This window comes from Arachis ipaensis, chromosome B10 (genome assembly GCF_059453495.1).
Source record: "Arachis ipaensis isolate K30076 ecotype BB chromosome B10, ASM5945349v1, whole genome shotgun sequence".
In the NCBI taxonomy this organism is placed as follows: domain Eukaryota; kingdom Viridiplantae; phylum Streptophyta; class Magnoliopsida; order Fabales; family Fabaceae; genus Arachis; species Arachis ipaensis.
This window is the reverse complement of record NC_142435.1, coordinates 147166596-147187944: the sequence shown is the minus strand read 5'-3', so window position 1 is coordinate 147187944 and position 21349 is coordinate 147166596. Positions and strand designations below refer to the sequence as shown.

The window sequence follows — 21349 nt, the reverse complement described above, 5'->3', positions numbered from 1 at the left end:
TTTAAAGGCCGTTAAAATTTATTGTTTTTAACTATTAGTTAGCCATTAATATTTAAAAGTATGGAATAAAGTATGTTGTTAGATTATTACACTAAAAAAATTGAATGATGTCTAAATGATAAAAAAATAATAAATTCTAATGGCCATAACATTTGTGGTTCATTTATTGTTTGACAGTGATGAAATGTCGGTTTCTGAGTAAGTGTCCAGTGTGAGTTTGTGACCCCCCGTTCATTTTCATTCAACCCGTGTCACCAAATTTGTCTTGGCCTATGCTTCACTAAGATTTTTGGTGATGTGAAATTATTGTAAGGTGCAAAATGCTACTTCTCAAGGCATTTACACTTGTTTGTTTTCTTTCCATTTGTTTTCACTTCATTGTTTGAATTTTGTTTATTCATCACTCACTTTGATTGATAGGATAAAACTTTTCTCCAAGTGGTTCAACTTTTCTTTTTCTTTTTCTCTTTCTTGTATACTTGAGCAGCCACATTCTGTTCTTGGTACTCTGCAAATGGCAAAAACACTTCATCCTTCAATGCTTCTCATTCTGGTAACAATTACACTCTCAATTCTCGATTCCGAGCAACAACGAATTCAATCAACGCAATCTAAGGCGCTTCTAACAATCCAACGGCTATTAAACTTCCCTGCTGTTTTAAGCAGCTGGAATAGCAGCACAGACTTCTGCAGCTCAGATTCAAAAACTTCTCTAACTGTTGTGTGCTATGAAGGCACCATAACTCAGCTTAATATCGTAGGCGAAGCGAAAGCTTCGCCTCTTCCGAAAACTTTCTCAGTTGATTCCTTTGTCAAAGCACTGGTAAAGTTTCCTACATTGAAAGTACTCACACTGGTTTCTCTTGGCATTTGGGGTCCCTTGCCTGCTAAGATAGCTCGTTTGTCGTCGCTCGAGATACTTAATCTGAGTTCAAATTTTCTCTGTGGCGCCATCCCTCCCGAGCTTGCTTCGCTTTCACATCTACAAACACTAATTCTTGATGACAACATGTTTGCCAGCCGTCTTCCGGACTGGCTGGATTCCTTCCCGGCCTTAACCGTGCTGAGTTTAAAGACTAATTCATTCAACGGTTCTCTTCCTGATTCGCTCGGTCAGTTAGAGAATCTGCGCGTTCTTTCGCTTTCTCATAACAGGTTTTATGGAGCAGTACCTGATTTAAGCCGGTTGGTGAATCTAGAAGTGCTGGAATTGGATGAGAATGCTTTTGGACCTGACTTTCCGAAGCTTGGAAACAAGTTGGTTACTTTAGTGCTAAGAAACAACAAGTTTAGATCTAATATCCCTGATGAATTAAGCTCATACTATCAGCTCGAACGATTCGATATCTCTTCGAATTCTTTCGTTGGGCCCTTCCAGCTGCAACTGTTATCACTTCCATCTATTACTTATCTAAACATTTCTGGAAACAGATTAACAGGAATGCTTTATGATAATGTTTCTTGCAACTCTCAACTCCAAGCAGTGGATTTATCCTCAAATCTTTTGGCTGGAAGCTTACCAAAATGTTTGGAGTCGAATTCGAATGGAAGGAGTGTCCGGTATGCTGGGAATTGTCTCGAGGAGACGGATCGAGATCAACACGAATCGTCGTTTTGCCACACTGAAGCCATAGCAGTTGGAATATTGTTACCTGAAAGGAAGAGGCACAGAAGAGTGTCTAAGGCAGTTCTTTCAAGTGTGATAGTTGGTGGAATTTTTGGAGTTGTAGCTGTTTTTTCATTGATTTTGTTTATTGTTAGAAGAGGAAATTCCAAAAGCAGAGTGAAGAAGAATCCTCCAACGAAATTGATATCAGAAAATGCAGCTTCTGGATACACCACTAAGCTACAATCTGATGCAAGTAACTTTCTTTCTTTCTCCCCTTGAAAATGCTCAAATGATATAAACTAAGACTTGATGATAACCATTTTGCATTGTAATCAAAGGGTATGTATCTCAAACAATGAAGTTCGGATCTGTTGGTCTGCCACCTTATCGAGCTTACTCACTGGAAGAGATTGAGGTAGCTACAAACAATTTTGACTCAGCTCGTTTCATGGGTGAAGGTTCTCAAGGACAGGTATATATACCAATTCTATTTCACTCCATCTTGTTTTCTTAGTTGTATGAAAGCTTCTGTTTCATGAATATTCTGACACATTGCTTAAGTGTCAATCAATCCAAATTGGTTGATGCACGTGTACTTTGATTCAAAGAAAAATTGAAATCGTAATGCATTCTGTCAGATGTACAGAGGTCAACTTAGGGATGGTTCACTTGTTGCCATAAGATGTGTGAAAATGAGAAAATGCTTCAGCACTCAAGACTTTATGCACTACATAGAGCTGATATCAAAGTATAGGCATCTCCACTTAGTCAGTGCCCTTGGACACTGCTTTGAATGCTATTTAGATGATTCAAGTGTCAGCAGAATATTCCTTGTCTTTGAATATGTACCCAATGGCACACTCAAGAGCTGGATCTCAGGTAATTCCCAAACAGCAATGATTAAGGAAGCATTTGTCTTCGGAGTCTAGAACTGAGATTGAAGACTAAAATTCGGTATTGTGTTTTGGTGGTCAGAAAATGGAACTAAAATTTCAGTTTTAAAACTCAAAATTTCAGTCATTTTAGTACCTCCAGAAAGTGGAGACGCGGAATGAAATTTTTGAGGATAGAGACGGAAACTTTAATGATATTTCTTCTTAAAAATATCATCATATAACTTTTCAAATTCTAAATCTATCACACAATCTCCATATTTATCTTAAATTAAACATAATACTGAGACATAACTTAATCCAGTATATTTTATACAAAACACAATACATAGACTTAATTTAATCTCTGTCCCTTAGTCTCCGTCTTTCAATCTCAATCTTTCAGTATCCGTCTCCCTTCCAAACGCAGCCTAAGAGTTCTAATTTATCCTCTTGAACTTCGTTGGCACTTGTGAAGTTGAGGAGTCACATCTTTTTATATTTGCATGTTATTTGGCAGATGGACATTATAGAAAATCACTGAGCTGGACACAACGGATAGCAGCTTCAATTGGAGTAGCAAAGGGAATTGAATTTTTGCATACAGGGCTTGTCCCTGCTGTATTCTCAAACAATATAAAGATAACTGATGTTTTATTGGATCAGAATTTTGTTGCAAAAATCAGCAGTTACAACCTACCTTTGTTATCTAATATTGTAAAGGTACCAATAAAATTTCTTTCTCTCACAAGTTTGATAGATCTGTTTTGTTATACGAAGTTGTTGAAATATCATTTTTGTTTCTTTTTATGATAAAGAAGTTACATTGTTTTCTTAGTAAATTTGGTGTATTCATGCCTGATGCAGAGTGGAAGTGGAAATCTTTCCATTGGATTCAGAAGTCCAAGCTTTAAACAAAGGTGATTTACTAGAAAATTTATCTGATAACAAATGTAACTATAAAGGGTATGGCAACTCATTAAGAATTGACAAGTGATGTTATTTTGCAGTTTAAGACATGAAGATAAGTCAGATATTTATGACTTTGGAGTAATTCTACTGGAACTCATTCTTGGAAGGACAATAAAACCAAGGAATGTAGACACCTTAAAGGACCTGGTAATAAATGGATACTGTGATTTATTATTCAGTATTTTCAGCATTTTTATTTTCTTTCTTTATATATTTTTAAAAAATAATTAAGTTTCACAGAAATTAACCAAGAATATCAATTATTTCTTTAAATTATGAGAGTTCCTATAATCTATTTTCTTTGAATTAATATACTGAAAGAGTAAAGTATTGTTTTTGTCGCCAATGAGTAATACGTCAAATGGCATAGTCTCCCCATACTCAATTAAGAGGTTGCGGGTTCGAGTCTCTTATCTTCGGTTAAAAAAAAAAAGTATTGTTTTTGTCGTATCTTCAATATCTTGCGACTGAAATCGAACGCATTAACATATTTAGAGTATCAATAATGCTAGAGATAGTCAAATTGTATAGATAATAGTAGTTTTGTTGAATATAACGGTTCACTATTTTTGCAATACAATATTTGTGAGTCTGATGCTTCCATTGATGATGGGATTGTGAGGTAGTTGCAAGCAAGCATAACATCAAACGATGAAGCTCGAATGAGCATCATAGATCCGGCGATTCGCAAGGCGTGCTTGGATCAATCACTGAAGACAATGATGGAAGTGTGTGTGAGGTGCCTGGCTAAAGATCCATCAGAGAGACCCTCAATCGAGGATGTTCTATGGAACTTGCAGTTTGCTGCTCAAGTCCAAGATGCATGGAGAGTTGACTCTCAAAGTCAAAGCAGTGATGGCTCTCCCATATCACCTTTGGCGTCGCGACCAATGAACTTCCATTAGCAGGTGGCTGCTTAGTTTAGGATTTAGAATTTAAGGTTTAAGGTTGTATGCACCGAAGTTTTTCAATTTATTTTTCTTCTTTGATATATCTTTAAGTTTAAGCCTTGAATATTAATGGTTAGAGATTGTGAGTTTTCTCATTTTTAAAGCATGAGAACTGTGCAACTTCATCATGAATTCATGATGTAAGAAAGTACGAGTTACAGGTTAGTTTAATACAAAATCGTTAATTAAAATGATTGATAATTATAGAAATTAGATACGAAAGATTGTCATCTTAATCTATTTCTATTATTAAGTAATAAACACTAATGAATATGAATTTGTTAAGTTTACATCTAAACATTTATAGTACATGATAAATGTATGTAATATTTAGATATTGTGTTCTATAGTACCTCATTTTTTAACTATTTGATAAAAAAAAATAAAAAAAATGGGATCTACTTTTATTTTTCTCATTTTTTAGATAAATTAGACCGTAATAATTTAGATATCATGATTTTTTTCTATTTAGATTTGAGATGGCATTATATTTTCTACATGAGTAATTATGTTTTTAGATACCATAAAATTTTTCTATTTAGATATTTGAGATGGCATTATGTTTTCTACATGAGTAATTATGTTTTGTTATTATTTATATGAGAAAATACTCAATTTGTTCATAAACTTACATTGGAGCCTCAATTTAGTCTTTAAAGTTTTAATTGATTCAATTTAATTTCTAAACTTTTCAAATTTTAATCACATTAGTCCCTGCCGTGGTTTCCATCCATAGTCAATTGAAAAGTTTAGAAACTAAATTAAGACAATTAAAACATTAAAGACTAAATTGAGACTCGAATATAACTTTAGGACCAAAATGAGTATTTTTTCTATTTATATACTTGTGCCATACATTTCAAATAGCCAAACTTTGGGTATAGCTAATTATATATGTATAAAGATAGGTGAATAATTAAAAAAAAAATGAATTGTCTAGAATAAATAAAAAAGAATATGACGTACTATAAATGTAAGATTATTCTTTATTGCCAAACTATTCACACTCAAAAAAGAGTTTTCAATTTGTGTAACACTGACCAAATTAAAGAATAAAATCAAAACCAAATGGTCAAAATAAAATTAAAATCAAATGAAAATCTTGATGGCAAAAAATCTTTTTATTATTCAATAATTTTTTTTGTAAATAAAAATCATATAGATAATGTTCCTAAAACCTATTACTTTTATTAAAATTTATTGTAATACAGAAACATTTTTATTAAAAATAGCATATTATGGTAAATATCATATATTTTATTAGTGAATTATATAAAAAGATTGTTTATAAAATATACCAAATATTATACAAAAATAATTCAAATATATTTTAAATTATATTGTATATAAGAATTCTGCGTTTACAATGTTTATTCTTTAATTTAAACATATTTTCAACATTAAAAATAAAATAAAAACAAATAAATTCATCGATCTTTCCAAATCATTATTCGATCAATGCTAAAAGTTTAATAATTGGCACAGAGTTGTCAAAAAATGAGTAGACGGGTTGGATTCAAGCAGATTCACCACCATCGGTAAAACAAAATTAAAAAAGATGGACTAGCCTGAATTTTAAACAAGTTAGGAAAATATCAGCTCAATTCGATTTTTTTTCTTTTTTTTTTTTTAAATATTCCTACAGAATTTTAGCAATTTTTATTTAATTTTCGTACAAATAAAAAAATTATTGATTCATATATTTTCATAATAAACTATCTAAAATCTAAAAAATAGTTAACAAATATATAATTCATAATATATAAACTCATTAAGCTTCGTTAAAATGGATGAGAAGAGTAAAGTCTGAAAGCGGAGAGTTGAGAGCCTACTCGTGTGTTTGTTCGATCTGAATCTGTTTAACTAAAAAATTATTGTAGGCCAGCTAAATTGATCTGCTTCTAAACAAATGAAAAAAATACCATCTCAATTTGACTCGTTTAATTCTTTCTTTTCTTTTTAAAAAATCACTACATAATTTCAACAATTGTTTTTAATCAATTTTCATATAAATAAAAAAATTTGTCATATATTTAGGGATGATAATCCAACCCTTATTTGCCAATGAGTAATAACTCAAATGGCATAATCTCCACATACTCAATTAAGAGGTTGCGGGTTATCTTTGGTAAAAAAAAAAAATCCAACCCTTATTCACTCCACCTTTAGGTTGGTTTGCGAATTGGGGTAAACACGGATTGGATTGGATTGGATTGGATATAGCCAAAATTTCAATCTGATCCACACTAAAATCATCAAATTCAATATCCGCAGTTTTTATGTTTGGATTCAATCCGATTCGATCCGCATATTTGTGTATCGAATGTCGGATATCAGATATATCCACAAAACACTAAAATATTTTTAAAAACTTATTTTTATTAAAAAAATATCAATAAAATTATCTTTTCTATTAGCTTAAATATGCTTACTCTTAAATAATATTAAACATATTTTTTTTAAATAATGAATTAAAATAATACAACATATATGATAATTATTAGTTGAAATAAAACATAAAAAAATATTTATTTATTTATTTATTTATTTATTTTTGTGGATATGTAGATACCTACACAAAATTCGAAATCCAATTTTATTAGTGTGCGGATCCGATCCGATCCGATCCGATAGCCTTGCGGGATCGGATCTATTTCCGCAATTTTTAGATTTAATTTGGATAAATACCGCGGATATGCAAATCGACAATCTATGAATACCTCTATTGGCTATTTGCTCTGATATATATATATATATATATATATATATATATATATAATAAAAAATGAGGAATGCTAGGGGACTAGCAATTTTTGTGATTTGTAGCCATCAAATAGCCATCAATGATGATTTTAATGGTGTGAGATGGGTGTGAGATTTCATCTAATGGCTCACTTTTCTTTGCTGGTTATATGCTGACCAGAATTTAACAAAGTTGCTGACCCCTAGACTTTTCTATAAAAAAATAGTTTTGAGGGGGTGGATTTTTGTTCAGGTGGATCAAGAGTCGGATTTTGGCTTTACTCATTTCAGTATATATATAATATAATATAAAAGATAAAAAAATGTTTAATTTTAAGAGATTATAGAGTGAGTAGGAGATGGAGTAGATAGAAATGGTTAAGGATACAAAATTTTGCTATTCGCGAGTAATAGCAAAATGGATTTTTCTTAGAATATAGTAAGACGGGGCACAGAATCGGATAGTGTAAAAATCTGTCACGTTGTCATCCTTATATACATTCATATATTTTCATAATAAACTATCTAAAATGTTAAAATAGTTAACAAATCTACGACACATAATATAAACTCATCAAGTTTCGTTAAAATGGGTGAGAAGGATAGAGAGTTTAAAAGAGGAGAGTTGAGAGCCGCAATGAGAGTGTACTCGTGTCTGCTTAATTCAAATCTATTTAACTCACAAATTATTCGAGTTGAGACAAATAATTGATGCGCTTCTAAACAGCCATGACTTTATTAATTCAAAATTTGTGTTATAGCGTTTGCCCTATGCTTAGTGGATACAAAAGAGGAAGAAATGAACAAAAGAGAAAAAAGCAATCTTTGGTAGTCGTCTAGCCATGACATGAATGCATGTTTGGTGTTTTGCATATGAATCCCACACACGCGAAGAGAAGCAAAAAGACTACACAATTCTTGTGTGCTTCCCCACCAAAGATAAATTATAAATATCCTTTTTTTTTTATTTCTTTTCAATTTTCTCATCATAACAACCACTATTTAACCGTTATAATAATATTTATACATAACGCCTAACAAACAAACACAAGTATTTTATGTGCTACACTTCCATACAATAAAAAGGGCCACATTAGCCACACCATCATCACTCACTTGGCACGTGCTCCTCACACACACAACCCTCACCAACCTTAACGTTTTCTTCTTTCACAATGAACAAAAAGGGCCACATTATTCACCATGCCAATCAACTCACAAGACCAACGTGCATTGACGCCCCCCAAAAATTTCCATATAAGGATCAAGTCTCTATATTCCCATCTAATTAATCACATACCATACAAAGATATTTCATAATTCATAACCCAATATGGCTGAGCCACAAGGCGGTGGTGCTGAAGGAAGCAGGCGTAGAAGCACTAGTGCCGCAAGGCGTGGCGCGGCGGCGCCAACGCAAGAGGGAGCGCCGCCGCCATCTCCGAGTAGTCCATGCGGGGCTTGCAAGTTCTTGAGGAGGAAGTGTGTTGCAGGGTGCATCTTTGCACCCCACTTTAGCTCGGACCAAGGTGCCGCTAAGTTTGCGGCGGTTCACAAGGTGTTTGGTGCTAGCAATGTGTCGAAGCTTTTGTTGCATGTTCCGGCACACCGCCGCAATGAAGCGGTGGCGACTATTTGTTACGAGGCTCAGGCAAGGCTATCTGATCCGGTTTATGGTTGTGTGTCCACCATTCTCTCTTTGCAACAACAGGTTAATCTTTAATTTTGCACTTGCTTTTTACAACTCCTGGTTTTTTTTAGTTGTTCAAATTAAAGCATGCTTGCATGAATTCAGTGACACCAAGTAGCTAGCTATATGGATCGTCAATACAGATAGTAATGTTACTAGTTTGCAATTAAAACTCAGAAAGATAATTGATTTCAAAAAAGAATTAACAATGATAGAAGATGTTTGGACAAACACAAGAACAATTTTATAAGAAATTAATGTATTAATTAATACTAACACGTCTATTAATTTATTTTTTTATAAATTAAATACGTAGAATAATAACAAATATAAAGCAAGTCAAGATAGTAAATATATATTTAATGCTCTAATTAAGAAGTTTTATTACATTCAAACTTTAGTGAGTTATTGTATCCACGTGTCGGCTCACATTTTGGACACGATATATATCGACACTCATCTATACGCACATATTTGTGGTATCTAATTGTATCTTAATAAAAAATAAAAGAAATCTTTAATACATTTAGATACACTTATATACCAACATATATCAGCGTGTTCAATATTCTTAACATGTATTTTTTAAAATGAGTTTAGAAATAGTATATGTTATTTTTTATTAAAATAAAAAATACTTTAAATACTTTATATAATTAAAAAAAGACATTAAAAATAGTTAAAATTTATTTTATATTTTAATATTAATAAAATATAAAAATATCATTATAATTTATCTAAAAAATATTTTATAATATATATATATGATGTATTCTCAAAACACCAAAAAATATATCTGCGTATTTCGTATTGTATCCGTATCCGTGTATGTATATATATATTTCAGACAAAAAAAATTGTGCTTCAAACTCTTCCTATATTCCAATATGTAATAAGTAATAGATGACAGATTACAAAAAGTAAAATCTCTAAAACAACATCAACTAAGTTTTAAAGTATATACATATTCTTGTACTAAATATTATATTATTAAAATATACTGTATATTGAAATTGCATATGGAATAACAGGTGATGTACATACCACGTATTCATTCTCGTAGTTATGCTCTAAGTTTAGGATTCAGGATTATACGTCGATTGACGCAGTTATATGCTCTTGAATGACTAGCTCCTAACATGCATGCTACAAAACATGTACTTGAATGATTAAGGCATTCTTACTATTCTTATAAATTTCTCCCCACCTAAAAAAATCATAAGAAAAATAAAGATCTGGCTAAAATTCCTAATTAGCACCTTCAATTTTATAAAATTTATTATTAAATTCTCTTTATTTTTTCACCACTAATTGTAGATCCATCGTCTGTAAATAAAATAACGTCATTATATATAAGAAAACAGAAGCTCTAGATCGAGCTCTAGATCTTTTGAATATAGAGCTCTGATACCATATCATAAAACCACTCATCCTACAAACTTAAGCGAATAAGAAGAGACAACGTGAATAATTATATCTCTAATAAAAACTAAATTTTCTTTTGGGCCAATTCAGGTGGCATCTTTGCAAGCAGAGGTGGCTATGACTCAAACTCAAGTGATGAATGGAAGGATTGCATATGCAAGTGTTCTTGACACCACCCAGCAGCAGCAGCAGCCGCAACAACAAGCACTACAGCATCACCACCCAAACATGATGATCAACAATTTGGGGCTGTATCCAGCATTCTCAAACAGCTCATCTGCCTCCACAACTAACCTTATGAACATCACCAACTTCAACCCTGCTACCGGTGGTTTCGACCTCTCAATGGAGGCGGCAACAGCACCCTCATCGTCTCACAGCATTCATCCACTTCATCATAATAGCAATTTCTCTCGCTTGTCTCAATATGATGATGATGATGAACAAGAAAGCAAGATTCCTCCGGTCTTTAACCCTGATCTGTAGTGGCTATTTATATTCACCGTAAAAAACCATCAGTTTTTGTTTAATGTTTGGTCTTCCTTTGATTTACTCTTTCTATGACTCTGTCAGTTTCAAGTTTACATGCGAAAGAAAATTGAGTTTGGGGGTATAGTTGGGGGATTAATAAATGATAAATTTACCTAAACTTTTTCCAACTAAATGAAGTTTTAAGTTTATAATATAAATTATGGTCATTGCTTGATTGATGGAATGACAATGCAATTCCCTTTTTACTTAAGCATGCTGTTAATTGTATACAAGGAAGGCCGAAAATCCTGCTTTGTGAAGCATTAAGGATTTAAGTTAGATTAAATTTAGGTACTAAACTCAAATGACATAATGGTTTCCTAACCCTAACTTACCTCATTTGAGAAGGAGTATGATGCAAATTGTTTTAGCAACATCCTCTTAAAATATAAAATTGTCTTCTTTTAATAATTTGTTTATTTAATTTATTATTATTCCTTCTTTCTTCCTTTCTTTTAATAGTTTGAAGGCAATGACTCCCTCCTCAATCAATTCAAAAGAACCTTTTACTTTGTTGTTTTCTACCCCAAATACGTTCGCCAACTCATGTTATATATAACATTAACAAGGCACTAAATATTAAAAAAATGACTAAAAATGTACATTTAAAACTAGGTATATTTAAGATTTATTCAAGTCAAATGAGGTTGACCTAAAGGAAGAGTTTATCCACATTAACTCATTTTGTAAAAGCTCATGCCAACAAAAACATCGGTATTCCTTTCACAACTAATCCATATCCTTAAACAAAAACGTGTCTCAAGTGTCTTCCGAAGGCAAAGTTCCAAAGCATGAAGGGCTACTGCAAAAGCATGGCAGACCATTGGCCTTTTTCCTGATTTCTCCATAGCTAAATGTAAGCTCTTCATCTGTCTGGATATCTTTCGAAGCAAAGAAGCAGAGGCGGGGGAACAAAGCTCCTGAACTTCTAATTAGCTTTGTGCTCAAGTTACCACCATCACAAGAATGATTAACAAACCGGGCAACATTTCCTATTCTTGTGGCATCAATATTCAATCTCAAGCATACGTTTCCAGATGGAAGATGTTCCCTTACAACCAAAAGTGCAGAAGAGAATCTACCATGTGATGATTTTTCATCATAACATTGATGTCTCCTCCGCGCTTCCTTGGTTGTCAAGAGTTCGCCTTTTCCAAGCAGGAAACCATGAATCAGTTTTACATTCGTATGATGTATTGGATACACTAAAAGAAATCCAAGTGTGAGAACACAAATTAAAGAATCAAGGAATTACTAGCAACCAAGGTAGTTAACAATGACATCCTAACCAAAATACAAAAATACTTCTCAAATGTGTATATATGCATGATAAGCAAACCAACCTTGGAAAGACATCTTATTAAACTCTAACTCTTAACTACAAATGCATAAGATCACCACAGCAAGTTGAAGGTAAAGTTGCGCAAATAGAATTAAAAGATAAATGATTTCAAAAGAATCAAAAATAAAAAATCAAAAGAGAACAACTCAAATAGATAACTTGTGCAAATATCTGGTTCAAATCCCCAAACAGAGATAGCTAAAGCAGACAGATCGCATATCAGACAACTAAAGCACCCGACAGTGAAATAAAATTGATCAAAGCAATTAGCATCAACAAAAAAAATGATCAAACAGTCATAAAACTTCACAACCAGAGAAAAATTAGAATCATGTGCTTCGAACAAAAAACAGAGCACTGAGTCAAACTCAAAGCAAAGTCAGAAAAAGAGAAGAAGCAAACTAGAAGAACAGGTTGTACGAAAAAGTGAAGAACAAGACCATTAGATTGAAAGACAAGCTCAGAAGAGTTTGACGGATGGCACCCACAAATTTGAAGCAAGCACCAAGAGTTCACTTATCAAGCATTTTGAGGATGGGACTAGTGGCCCTAAGACTTCACATTTATATTTCAGGGCAGGCTCTTCAGTTTAATGTTCACAGATAAACAACTCCTAACTTGTTATGTGCAATCCCATCAACCCCACAATCAAACACATCGATCTCAATCTCATACAGAGACCAAAGGAGTTCCTAAAATTACTTGTAGGCAAAGCAGCATTGAAAAATGATAGAGAATAGGAATCCGATCATAAAACACCATAGAAAATACTAGAACGTGGCTTGAACTAGTATTCATACAACTTTATAAAGGGCAAGAAGACATCTGATCTCATAATTGAGAACCATTCAGTTCTGTACTCTGTCTATGTCAACTGCCTTTCACATAACCCTTTTAAATAGAAGGTTGCAATTGAATGCCTCACTTGATGACCCCAGTGAACTTACAATAACTTCTTAGGTTCATTTCCAGATTTCAAATATGCATTCTGCGAAGATACTGATTTCACCTCCTATATGGATTGCCATAAGCAAAGAGGCCTCTGTCACTTTCTAGATAAAGACCTCCTTAGTCCTTATAGCTTCAAAGCAACGTAGGTGAGTACTTAACCAGAACAAAAATTCAAACAAGAAAGAGACTTTTGCCACTAGTTAAAGGACACTCCTACAACATCAGTCAGCATTCAATAACTTGAACTCATACATGGATTTCAAGTATTCAATGATATACATAACATTGATTGCACCTCCAATATGGGTAGCAAAGACCAAAAAGCAGAGAAACCAGTGGTTCTAGGACTATCTAGTATCCATTGTTCTATAACCTACAGCCAACTCAATCAAACAAACTAACAATTTTCATATCTATAAAAATACTTCTCCTATCAACCAGTCATACATTATTTCATCACTAGGCCCTGTTTTGTACATTGTATAAGGCATGATAGAATTTTATTTAACACTATCAAATCGAATTTTATCACATGTTTGAAGCTATATGAGTTAAACACTAAATTTAAAAGAAGAAAACACACAGAAATGATATAGCAGATACCTGCATACTCAAACAAGAACTCCTCTTTCCGAATCCACTGGTCAGAATGCAAACACCACCCTTTCCTTGCATCCCTCACAATCTTCACCCGAACAGCAATCCCATTCTGAGTCAACCGGTTTCCGCACTCTGGTCCGCACCCACATCCCGGCCCGCACTCACTGCCCACGTCATCCAGCCCACCCAAGCCCAAACAAGGACAGTCGGAACCCACACCGCCACAAGCCTCGCAGTCGCAACCAGACAACACACTCTGACCTAACTCGTCGACCAAACTCACCGATTCCGCGGGGATCCGACTCGGCGCGGAGGCGAGAGGAGCAGCGGATCCCCAGGGTTGGCGGAGGAGGCGGGATGCGGCGGAGGGAAGGATGAGGGAAGGGGTGTAGAGGAAGTAGGCGTAGGGGTAGTGGTCGACGGTGTTGCGGAAAGGGACTGGAAGGTTCTCGAAGGTTCTAGAAGCGTCGGAGGATCGGCGGGTGGTGATGGAGGCGGAGGCCTTGTGGAGGGATGTAGAGGTTATGGAGACGGTGGCGAGTTCCGGTGGGGTTAGCCATGGAAGGATGAGGTCGGCGCATTGGATAAGTGGGTCGTTGGAGCAGCTGGCTTTTCTGGGAACTGTCTCTTCTGCCATTAACATGAAATGCTCAAGACGAGGATAAAACTAATTTAAATTAAAAGATGAAAACTATTTATTTTTCGAAGGGAAAAAAAAAATAGTATTATTTCGGGGGAAAAAAATACCATTATTCTTGCAGAAATTATTTTTTAAATGGATATTAATGCTGGATTATGGGAGGTATAGGTGTTGTATGCAAGGATAGGGGACAGGGCTTCTCGCTGGATGCGGAATTGCGAATTCCCGACGGTTTTCTCGCTCTTCGCGAAACATACAATCAATTTTATCAAATTCATAGAGTAAGAACTCAATTGCTTTCTTAAATTTCATACATAGTTCAATTTCTAAAATTTTTAATTATCAAGTTCCAAATTTTCACTGTCTTTCTCTTTCACATGGTTCTTCAATTCTTAAATCATTTACGCAATAATCAATTTTGATCCCTCGATAATTATTTTGTGAAATGAGAGAGAGAAAGAGACATGAGACGAGAGAGCTTGCTATAATGTGAGAGAAATGATTGGTGTGAGTTTCAAGCTGACTAAATCAATTAGAGTTGTACAATCCTTCATTTTTTTACAATTGAGAGAGTAAAGTGTGATCTATAGAGTAAGTTTTTACACTTAAAATAAATTAACTAATAATATTAAGGATATGTTTGGATAGGTTTATAAATTTTTTTTTAATTTTTAATTTATTAAAAAATATAGTATTAATATTTGGTATAATTTTTGTTCTTGCCTGTAGAGTAGGTCAGCTACTCGTATAGAATGTCAGCCGAGCTATCTCTTTGGGAGGCTGCACTGCTAGCTCGTCAGTTCCGAACTTTTCCTTTCAACTTGCAGAAGTGTGGACAATGAAGAGAAAGAGAGGGGGGAGTGTACCTGTAAAGGTACTCCAATGCTTAAGTCAGTATAAGATTCAAGTAAGTAATACCTAGAAAAGATACTTTTACCTTGCTTTTATATGATCGGTTCTCTGTCAGTAATGGTTTTTTTCCTCAACGTTTGTCTTGGTGAGGATTGATAACGTATATGGTCATTATGTTGCCTTTTACTCGGTTGTTTGGATCTATAACGTCGGTTTTGCCGAGTTATTACTCATGAAGGCGGTATTTGTAACGTATATCGCCGAGTTATGGCCGAGGTGTAACGTGTTTTGCCGAGTTTTGTAGGTGTAACGACTATATCACAGCCCCCAAGTTTAGCCTGAGGAAAATTTTTAATGAAGCAGGTTGAGCTTCTTGATGAGTTATAGCTCGGTTAAATTGATTAGTTATGGAGCCCCCAGTTCAACGTTCTTCATTAAAAAGAATGTTAGTGGGAAAAGTGGGGAGTCGTGTCAAGCCATTAGTGAGGAGAGAGAAAGATGTTGTGTTTATTAAATGGTTTTTTACGTTTCCAAAACACACTTTACCGTTTGATGTGATTGAGTTTTGAGGGTTAAGTTTCAACTTGGTTACCCCTGATCCTTGGTCTTGCTACTTTCGAAACAGTAAGAGTAAAAGAGGTATGCATGTCCTTTGTATCCTTTACTGATTTTTCATTTCCTTCTTCCTCTGTTATTTTCATTGTCTGGGCTCTCTTATGGGTTTTGAGAAGGATAAAAAGAAGACTATTGATTGGTCTTATGATTGGGTTAGTGAAGATGTTAAGTCTCGGGTATCTTTATTTTGTGATGAGGCGACTGTTAAGGAGATTGATACTGGTAAGGTTGTGAGGGTTGGTTCTGGGGTGCAGGTGGAGTTGTTGCCGTGTAGTGTGGAAGATAGGGTTTATCACCGGGGTCAGGGGTTTGAATACTTCTACATGCATAGTTGTGTTTTGGAGGAACTGAGGGTTAAGTTGCCATTTACTGAGTTTGAGTGCCAAATTCTGAAGCAACTAAATTGTGCTACTTCACAGCTGCATTCTAATGGGTGGGCATTTTTGAAGTGTTTTGAGATATTAATGGAAATTCTTGAGAAAAAGCCTTCTGTGGATTTGTTTTTTTCTTTGTTTCAAGCTAAAGGGGTTTGAAAAGGGGATGGGTTAATCTAAATAGAACTCCTGGGTTTGGTATCTTCAAGTTGTATAAATCTTCCTTTAAAGAATTCAAAGAGATGTATCTAAAAGTGAGGAGTGTGGAGAATCAATTTCCTTTTTATATGGACGAGTTTGTAGCTGAGAGATTTCCCCTTTGATGGTGCTCGGAGCAGCAAAATATACTTAGACCCGAGGTGATAACTCCGAAGAATGTGTGCATTATTGAGTTCCTGGTGGAGCAAATTGATCGGAAGGATTTGATATCTATGTTTGAAATTTTAAAGTGGGAGGAAAATAGGGATTCGGTTATAGAATATTTGGGTGAGTTTTGTTATTTTGTGTGCTTTATCCTTACTTGAAATGTTGCTAACTTCGTTTTGTATGTTTATACAGGGGGTAAGTATCCTGGTGTCTCAGCTGCATCCTTGAGGTCCAGGTTCAAGAATAAGAATCTGGAAAAAGAAGTATCCTCGTCCAATAAGGAGAAAACTACTGTTGCCGCTGAGGTCAGCAAGCCTGTAATTGATCGGAGGAAAGTTATTGTGAAGAAAAGAAAGAGTGAAGTTGTTGACCTGTCCGAAGAATCTAGTCAAAGGGGGGATGATGTTTCGTTGGAGGAAATTCGTGCATTTCTAATGAACCAGAAGAAACTTCATGAAATTTCTGAATATAGTGATGGGTTATCGGTTTGGGGAGGTGACTTCCCGTATATGTCTGTGGCCGATGATATTTGCCAATCATCGGCCGATGTATCATTGGCCAATGAGGTTGGGGAAATAGCCGTCGGGCAGTATATGCAGGTAAATGTTTCTCGTTTTGAATTGTTATTGTAGAGTTGTATCTGATTGTTCGGAAATATCTTTTCCTAGCCGAGTTGGATGAGCCTCCACTAGCATCTCCTCCTGAAATACAATTGATGATACCTTGTGGTTGGTCATACTGGGTCGAGGAAGGCTTGTCCTTTCCTCGGCTTGGTTGTTCGGATGGAGTATTGCCTGCCGAGGTTGGAGTATGTTTTTGAATGTGTCCTCCAATATACTTGTCAAGGTGCCCTTGCCGAGCCAATCGTTCCAAGAGGTCTTTTGCGACGACACATTCGTCGGTTGTGTGGCCGTGCTTCTGATGGAAAGTGCAGTACTTAGATTTGTCGACGTGTTTTGTGTCCTGATATGTCCCCGCTTTTCTTGGTGGTTTGATTAATTTGGAGTTCAGGATCTCTTTGATTATATCCTCCCGTTTAGCGTTGAACTGTGTATAAGAGTCAAAACGAGGGGTTAGTTTAAAATTTTTCTTACTGTTATGCACTTTTTCCTCGTCTCTGTAGTTTGTTTTGTCGGACTTCCGAGCTTGTTTCAACTCCTCAATATCAATCTGGCCTTTTGCTTTCTCTCGAAACTCGGCGAGTGTTTTTGGTTTAGATACGGCGATTGTCTCTTGGAATTTCCCAGGTCGAAGTCCGCTTTTGATGGCATGAAGGCGAACTTCAGGGTGGAGATCAGGTATGCTTATGACGACCTTCGTAAAACGAGTCATATAGTCTTTTAGGCTCTCATTTTGTCTTTGCTTAATTGTATTCAGATAATCTGAGTCATGCAGATAAATTGCGGAGCCAGCAAAGTGATCCTCAAATAGCTTGGCCAGCTGTTGGAATCGTAAAATTGAACCTGCAGGCAAAGCACAAAGCCAATCAAGTGCAGGACCGTCTAAATAATTTGGAAAACAACGACACAAAATAGTATCAGATGCACCGTTGACGATCATTATTGATCGGAATTTCTTGATGATTTTTTTTGGGTCTCCGAGTCCATCATAAGGTGTGAGGGTCAATGGTAAAGTGAATCGTTATGGTAATTCGAAATTCATCACGTCTGACGTGAAAGGGCCTACAAGTTCGTCTGGTTCCTCATTCTCGTCTTCTGGCTGGGCATCCTCGACTTGAATGGTCTCAAATACATGAGTGGGGTTTGAATGATGTTCGGCATCCTCTGGCTGAGATTGACGAATGTTGTTATTTTCAGTTTGGCCATTGTTCAACTCGGTGATCTGGGCAGCCATTCTCTGATTTTCTTCTGCCATACGTTGGTTTGCTTGTTGCAGCTCGGTCACCATCCGGAGAAGTTCGGATGGAGTAGGAGGCAGCGCGTCAGCCATAGGTATATGCGGAGGAATCGAGACCAAAAGAGGAAAAAATTTATCTCTTCGGCCCCACGGTGGGCGCCAATTGTTCTTGCCTGTAGAGTAGGTCGGCTACTCGTATGGAATGTCAGCCGAGCTATCTCCTCGGGAGGCTGCACTGCTAGCTCGTCAGTTCCGAGCTTTTCCTTTCAACTTGCAGAAGTGTGGACAATGAAGAGGAAGAGAGGGGGGAGTGTACCTGCAAAGGCACTCCAATGCTTAAGTCAGTATAAGATTCAAGTAAGTAGTCCCTGGAAAAGATACTTTTACCTTGCTTTTATATGATCGGTTCTCTGTCAGTAACGGTTTTTTCCTCAACGTCTGTCTTGGTGATGATTGATAACGTATATGGTCATTATGTTGCCTTTTACTCGGTTGTTTGGATCCATAACGTCGGTTTTGCCGAGTTATTACTCATGAAGGCGGTATTTGTAACGTATATCGCCGAGTTATGGCTGAGATGTAACGTGTTTTGCCGAGCTTTGTAGGTGTAACGACCATATCAATTTTTAAAATTAAATTACAGTTTTTTAAAAAGTTATTTTAGTATTTATAGAAAAGTTAAAAAAAATTACTTCTCTCGTAATAAAAAGTTTATTATCATTCTTCTCTTAAAATAAATACTTTAAAACTAAATAATCAAATACAAAATAATTTATTTATAAATTACTTTTAATATAAACATTTATTGTTTAAACTATTTTTTCAAAAAAAAGTTTAATTAAGCTATTTACCCGCACCGAACCTAATTGCTATACAAAATGTCTATCTACCATATACCAAAACTACAAATGAAATATCATCTAAGCTAAGTAACATGTCTTCTCAAACTTGCAGTACTTGATTTGTGAGAATCAAGCATGCCAAGTTTGGATACACGAATTGAATGGAGCTAGAGACATGTACTTGATAAATAAGTCAACCACTTGCTCATGCAAACTAATCGAAAGAAGATAAAGGAGATCACTAAACAACTTCTCTCTAGACATTGTGATCTTGTATTAATTTATTTAAATCTTTATATAGTTATGAGCTACTTAAGTTAGTTTTTATATAGAATATATTTGGATGGATGTGAACTGCCTCTACTTAATCATATGTTATATGCCTTTGAAGTAGTGTAGGGCGTTGCTTATATATGGTTACATGAGATTGTTGGATTATAAACAAACATATTATTTTTATTTGTCAAATAGTTAAGGGTGTTGAGCATGATTAATGCGCAAACAAACAGTTGAAACAATAATATTGAATAATAGTATAATACTGACAAAGCTTGGTATAGAAAATATTTTGATTCAACTTAACATTTATATGTGCTGTCATATAATATAGTCGAGGATGAGTGTTGTGTGAGAATTATTATTATTTTAAGGGTTACATAAGTCAGAATGTAGAAAATATTTGTTGTATCAATAAATATGTATGAAAGGATTAGTGGAAGCAAGATCCTTTTCGAGCGTGTACGGTGTATTAGAGAAGCAGCCTCTAACCAAACAAGATTGCAAGCAAGCACCAAACTGCAAATAAATAAGATTAGTCATAATATTATATTATTAGACTATTAATTAATATTATTTTATTACAGAGGCCACGCCGATTGAATCCATTACCATATTTAAATCAAATTTGGTTGCAGATCCCAAGTACAATGACAACGACAAGAGAAAGAACCGAAGAACCTAAATCTACCCACATGACCACATGGCCTTCCCAAACATATGGATTATGATAGATCCACACGTATGCATGCACCTATGTCAAAATATCACACCTCCATCCTTGCCTTGTCTCACTAAATTTGCATATTTTTTTTTAAATTTAATTATTTTATCAATTTTATAGTTTTATCAAATTTTTAATTAAATTTTTATATTTTTTTAATTAAGTCTTTATATTATATCAGATTTTATAATTAAATTTTTATTGTGACAAAAATATTAAAATTGATAGAATATTCTATTAAACTATACAAAATATTCAGTCAAATATTAGGTATATTTATTTTGCTTAATCGAATATTCCGTTAATTTCAGCGTTTTTATCACGATAGAAACTTAATTATAAAATCTGATATAGTATCAAAATATATATATATATATATATATATATATATATATATATATATAAGAAGCTAATTAAAAATTTAATGAAATTATAAAAGACCGACAAAAAAATTAATTTTTTTATAAGAAATACTCAAAAGTAAGTAGATTTTATTATTTTTAATTATGAATTTATTTTTTTAATTTAATAATTTAATAACATAATTTTAATTTATATTTTTTAAATATTGATTAACTGATGGTCGTCAAAATTTAAAATTAATAAATTCTATCGATTATTTAATATTTCTCATTTCTTATATAATTTTTTTTAAAATAAAGACAAGCTTTGAGAAGGGTTATACGAGAGAGATAATTTCTTATTTGTTATTTATTAAACAATTTTTAACTATACATCTATAGTAACACAAATTGATGTGTAGTGAGGGAATTAAAGAGATAAAATGAAAAATAAAACTAATGATATTAGTCACAACAACAATTTATATCTACAGTAATTTTTACAACCCACAAAAAGGTATAGTGTAAATGAAAGTTTATAACAGTTTATTGTAACTTTTGGTTGTTTGGCATATTGAGTAAAATGTCTCTTTTAAAAAATTTAGCGATTAATTTATCTCATAATTTGAAAATTTAGGGATTAACAAAGAAAGATAAATAACTCAAGTAGTTACTACATACTAAAAACCACAGTTGTCAGAACTGAATCGGTGATCAAACCGGTCAGACTATTGAGTTACTGAATTACTGGTTTAATCGGTGGATTACTGGTTGAACC

General features: G+C 34.3%; 3 protein-coding genes across 4 annotated transcripts; 2 read left to right on the top strand and 1 right to left on the bottom strand.

Annotated features, from left to right (window-relative positions):
- Positions 1-272: 272 nt before the first annotated feature.
- Positions 273-4604, top strand: LOC107624015 (Leucine-rich repeat protein kinase family protein). Its single transcript, XM_088485995.1, has 7 exons — positions 273-1862; positions 1948-2081; positions 2248-2488; positions 3002-3204; positions 3349-3401; positions 3492-3600; positions 4080-4604. The coding sequence occupies exons 1-7, from the start codon at positions 515-517 to the stop codon at positions 4356-4358; spliced, it is 2367 nt and encodes a 788-aa protein (XP_088342121.1). The 5' UTR covers positions 273-514; the 3' UTR covers positions 4359-4604.
- A 3783-nt stretch (positions 4605-8387) lies between these two features.
- Positions 8388-10875, top strand: LOC107623702 (uncharacterized). The gene is made up of 2 exons (XM_016326051.3): positions 8388-8856; positions 10351-10875. Exons 1-2 carry the CDS (start codon positions 8479-8481, stop codon positions 10744-10746), a joined length of 774 nt encoding a protein of 257 aa, XP_016181537.1. The 5' UTR covers positions 8388-8478; the 3' UTR covers positions 10747-10875.
- Positions 10876-11391: 516 nt separating this feature from the next.
- Positions 11392-14424, bottom strand: SDG20 (SET domain protein 20). Of its 2 annotated transcripts, none has more exons than XM_021112874.2 (2): positions 13688-14424; positions 11392-11996 (listed from the first exon to the last, which is right to left on the bottom strand). In XM_021112874.2, the coding sequence occupies exons 1-2, from the start codon at positions 14325-14327 to the stop codon at positions 11551-11553; spliced, it is 1086 nt and encodes a 361-aa protein (XP_020968533.1). In that variant the 5' UTR covers positions 14328-14424; the 3' UTR covers positions 11392-11550. The 2 variants fall into 2 exon arrangements, with proteins under 2 accessions (XP_020968533.1, XP_016181536.1); XM_016326050.3 differs by having other exon boundaries at positions 11392-11939.
- Positions 14425-21349: the final 6925 nt, after the last annotated feature.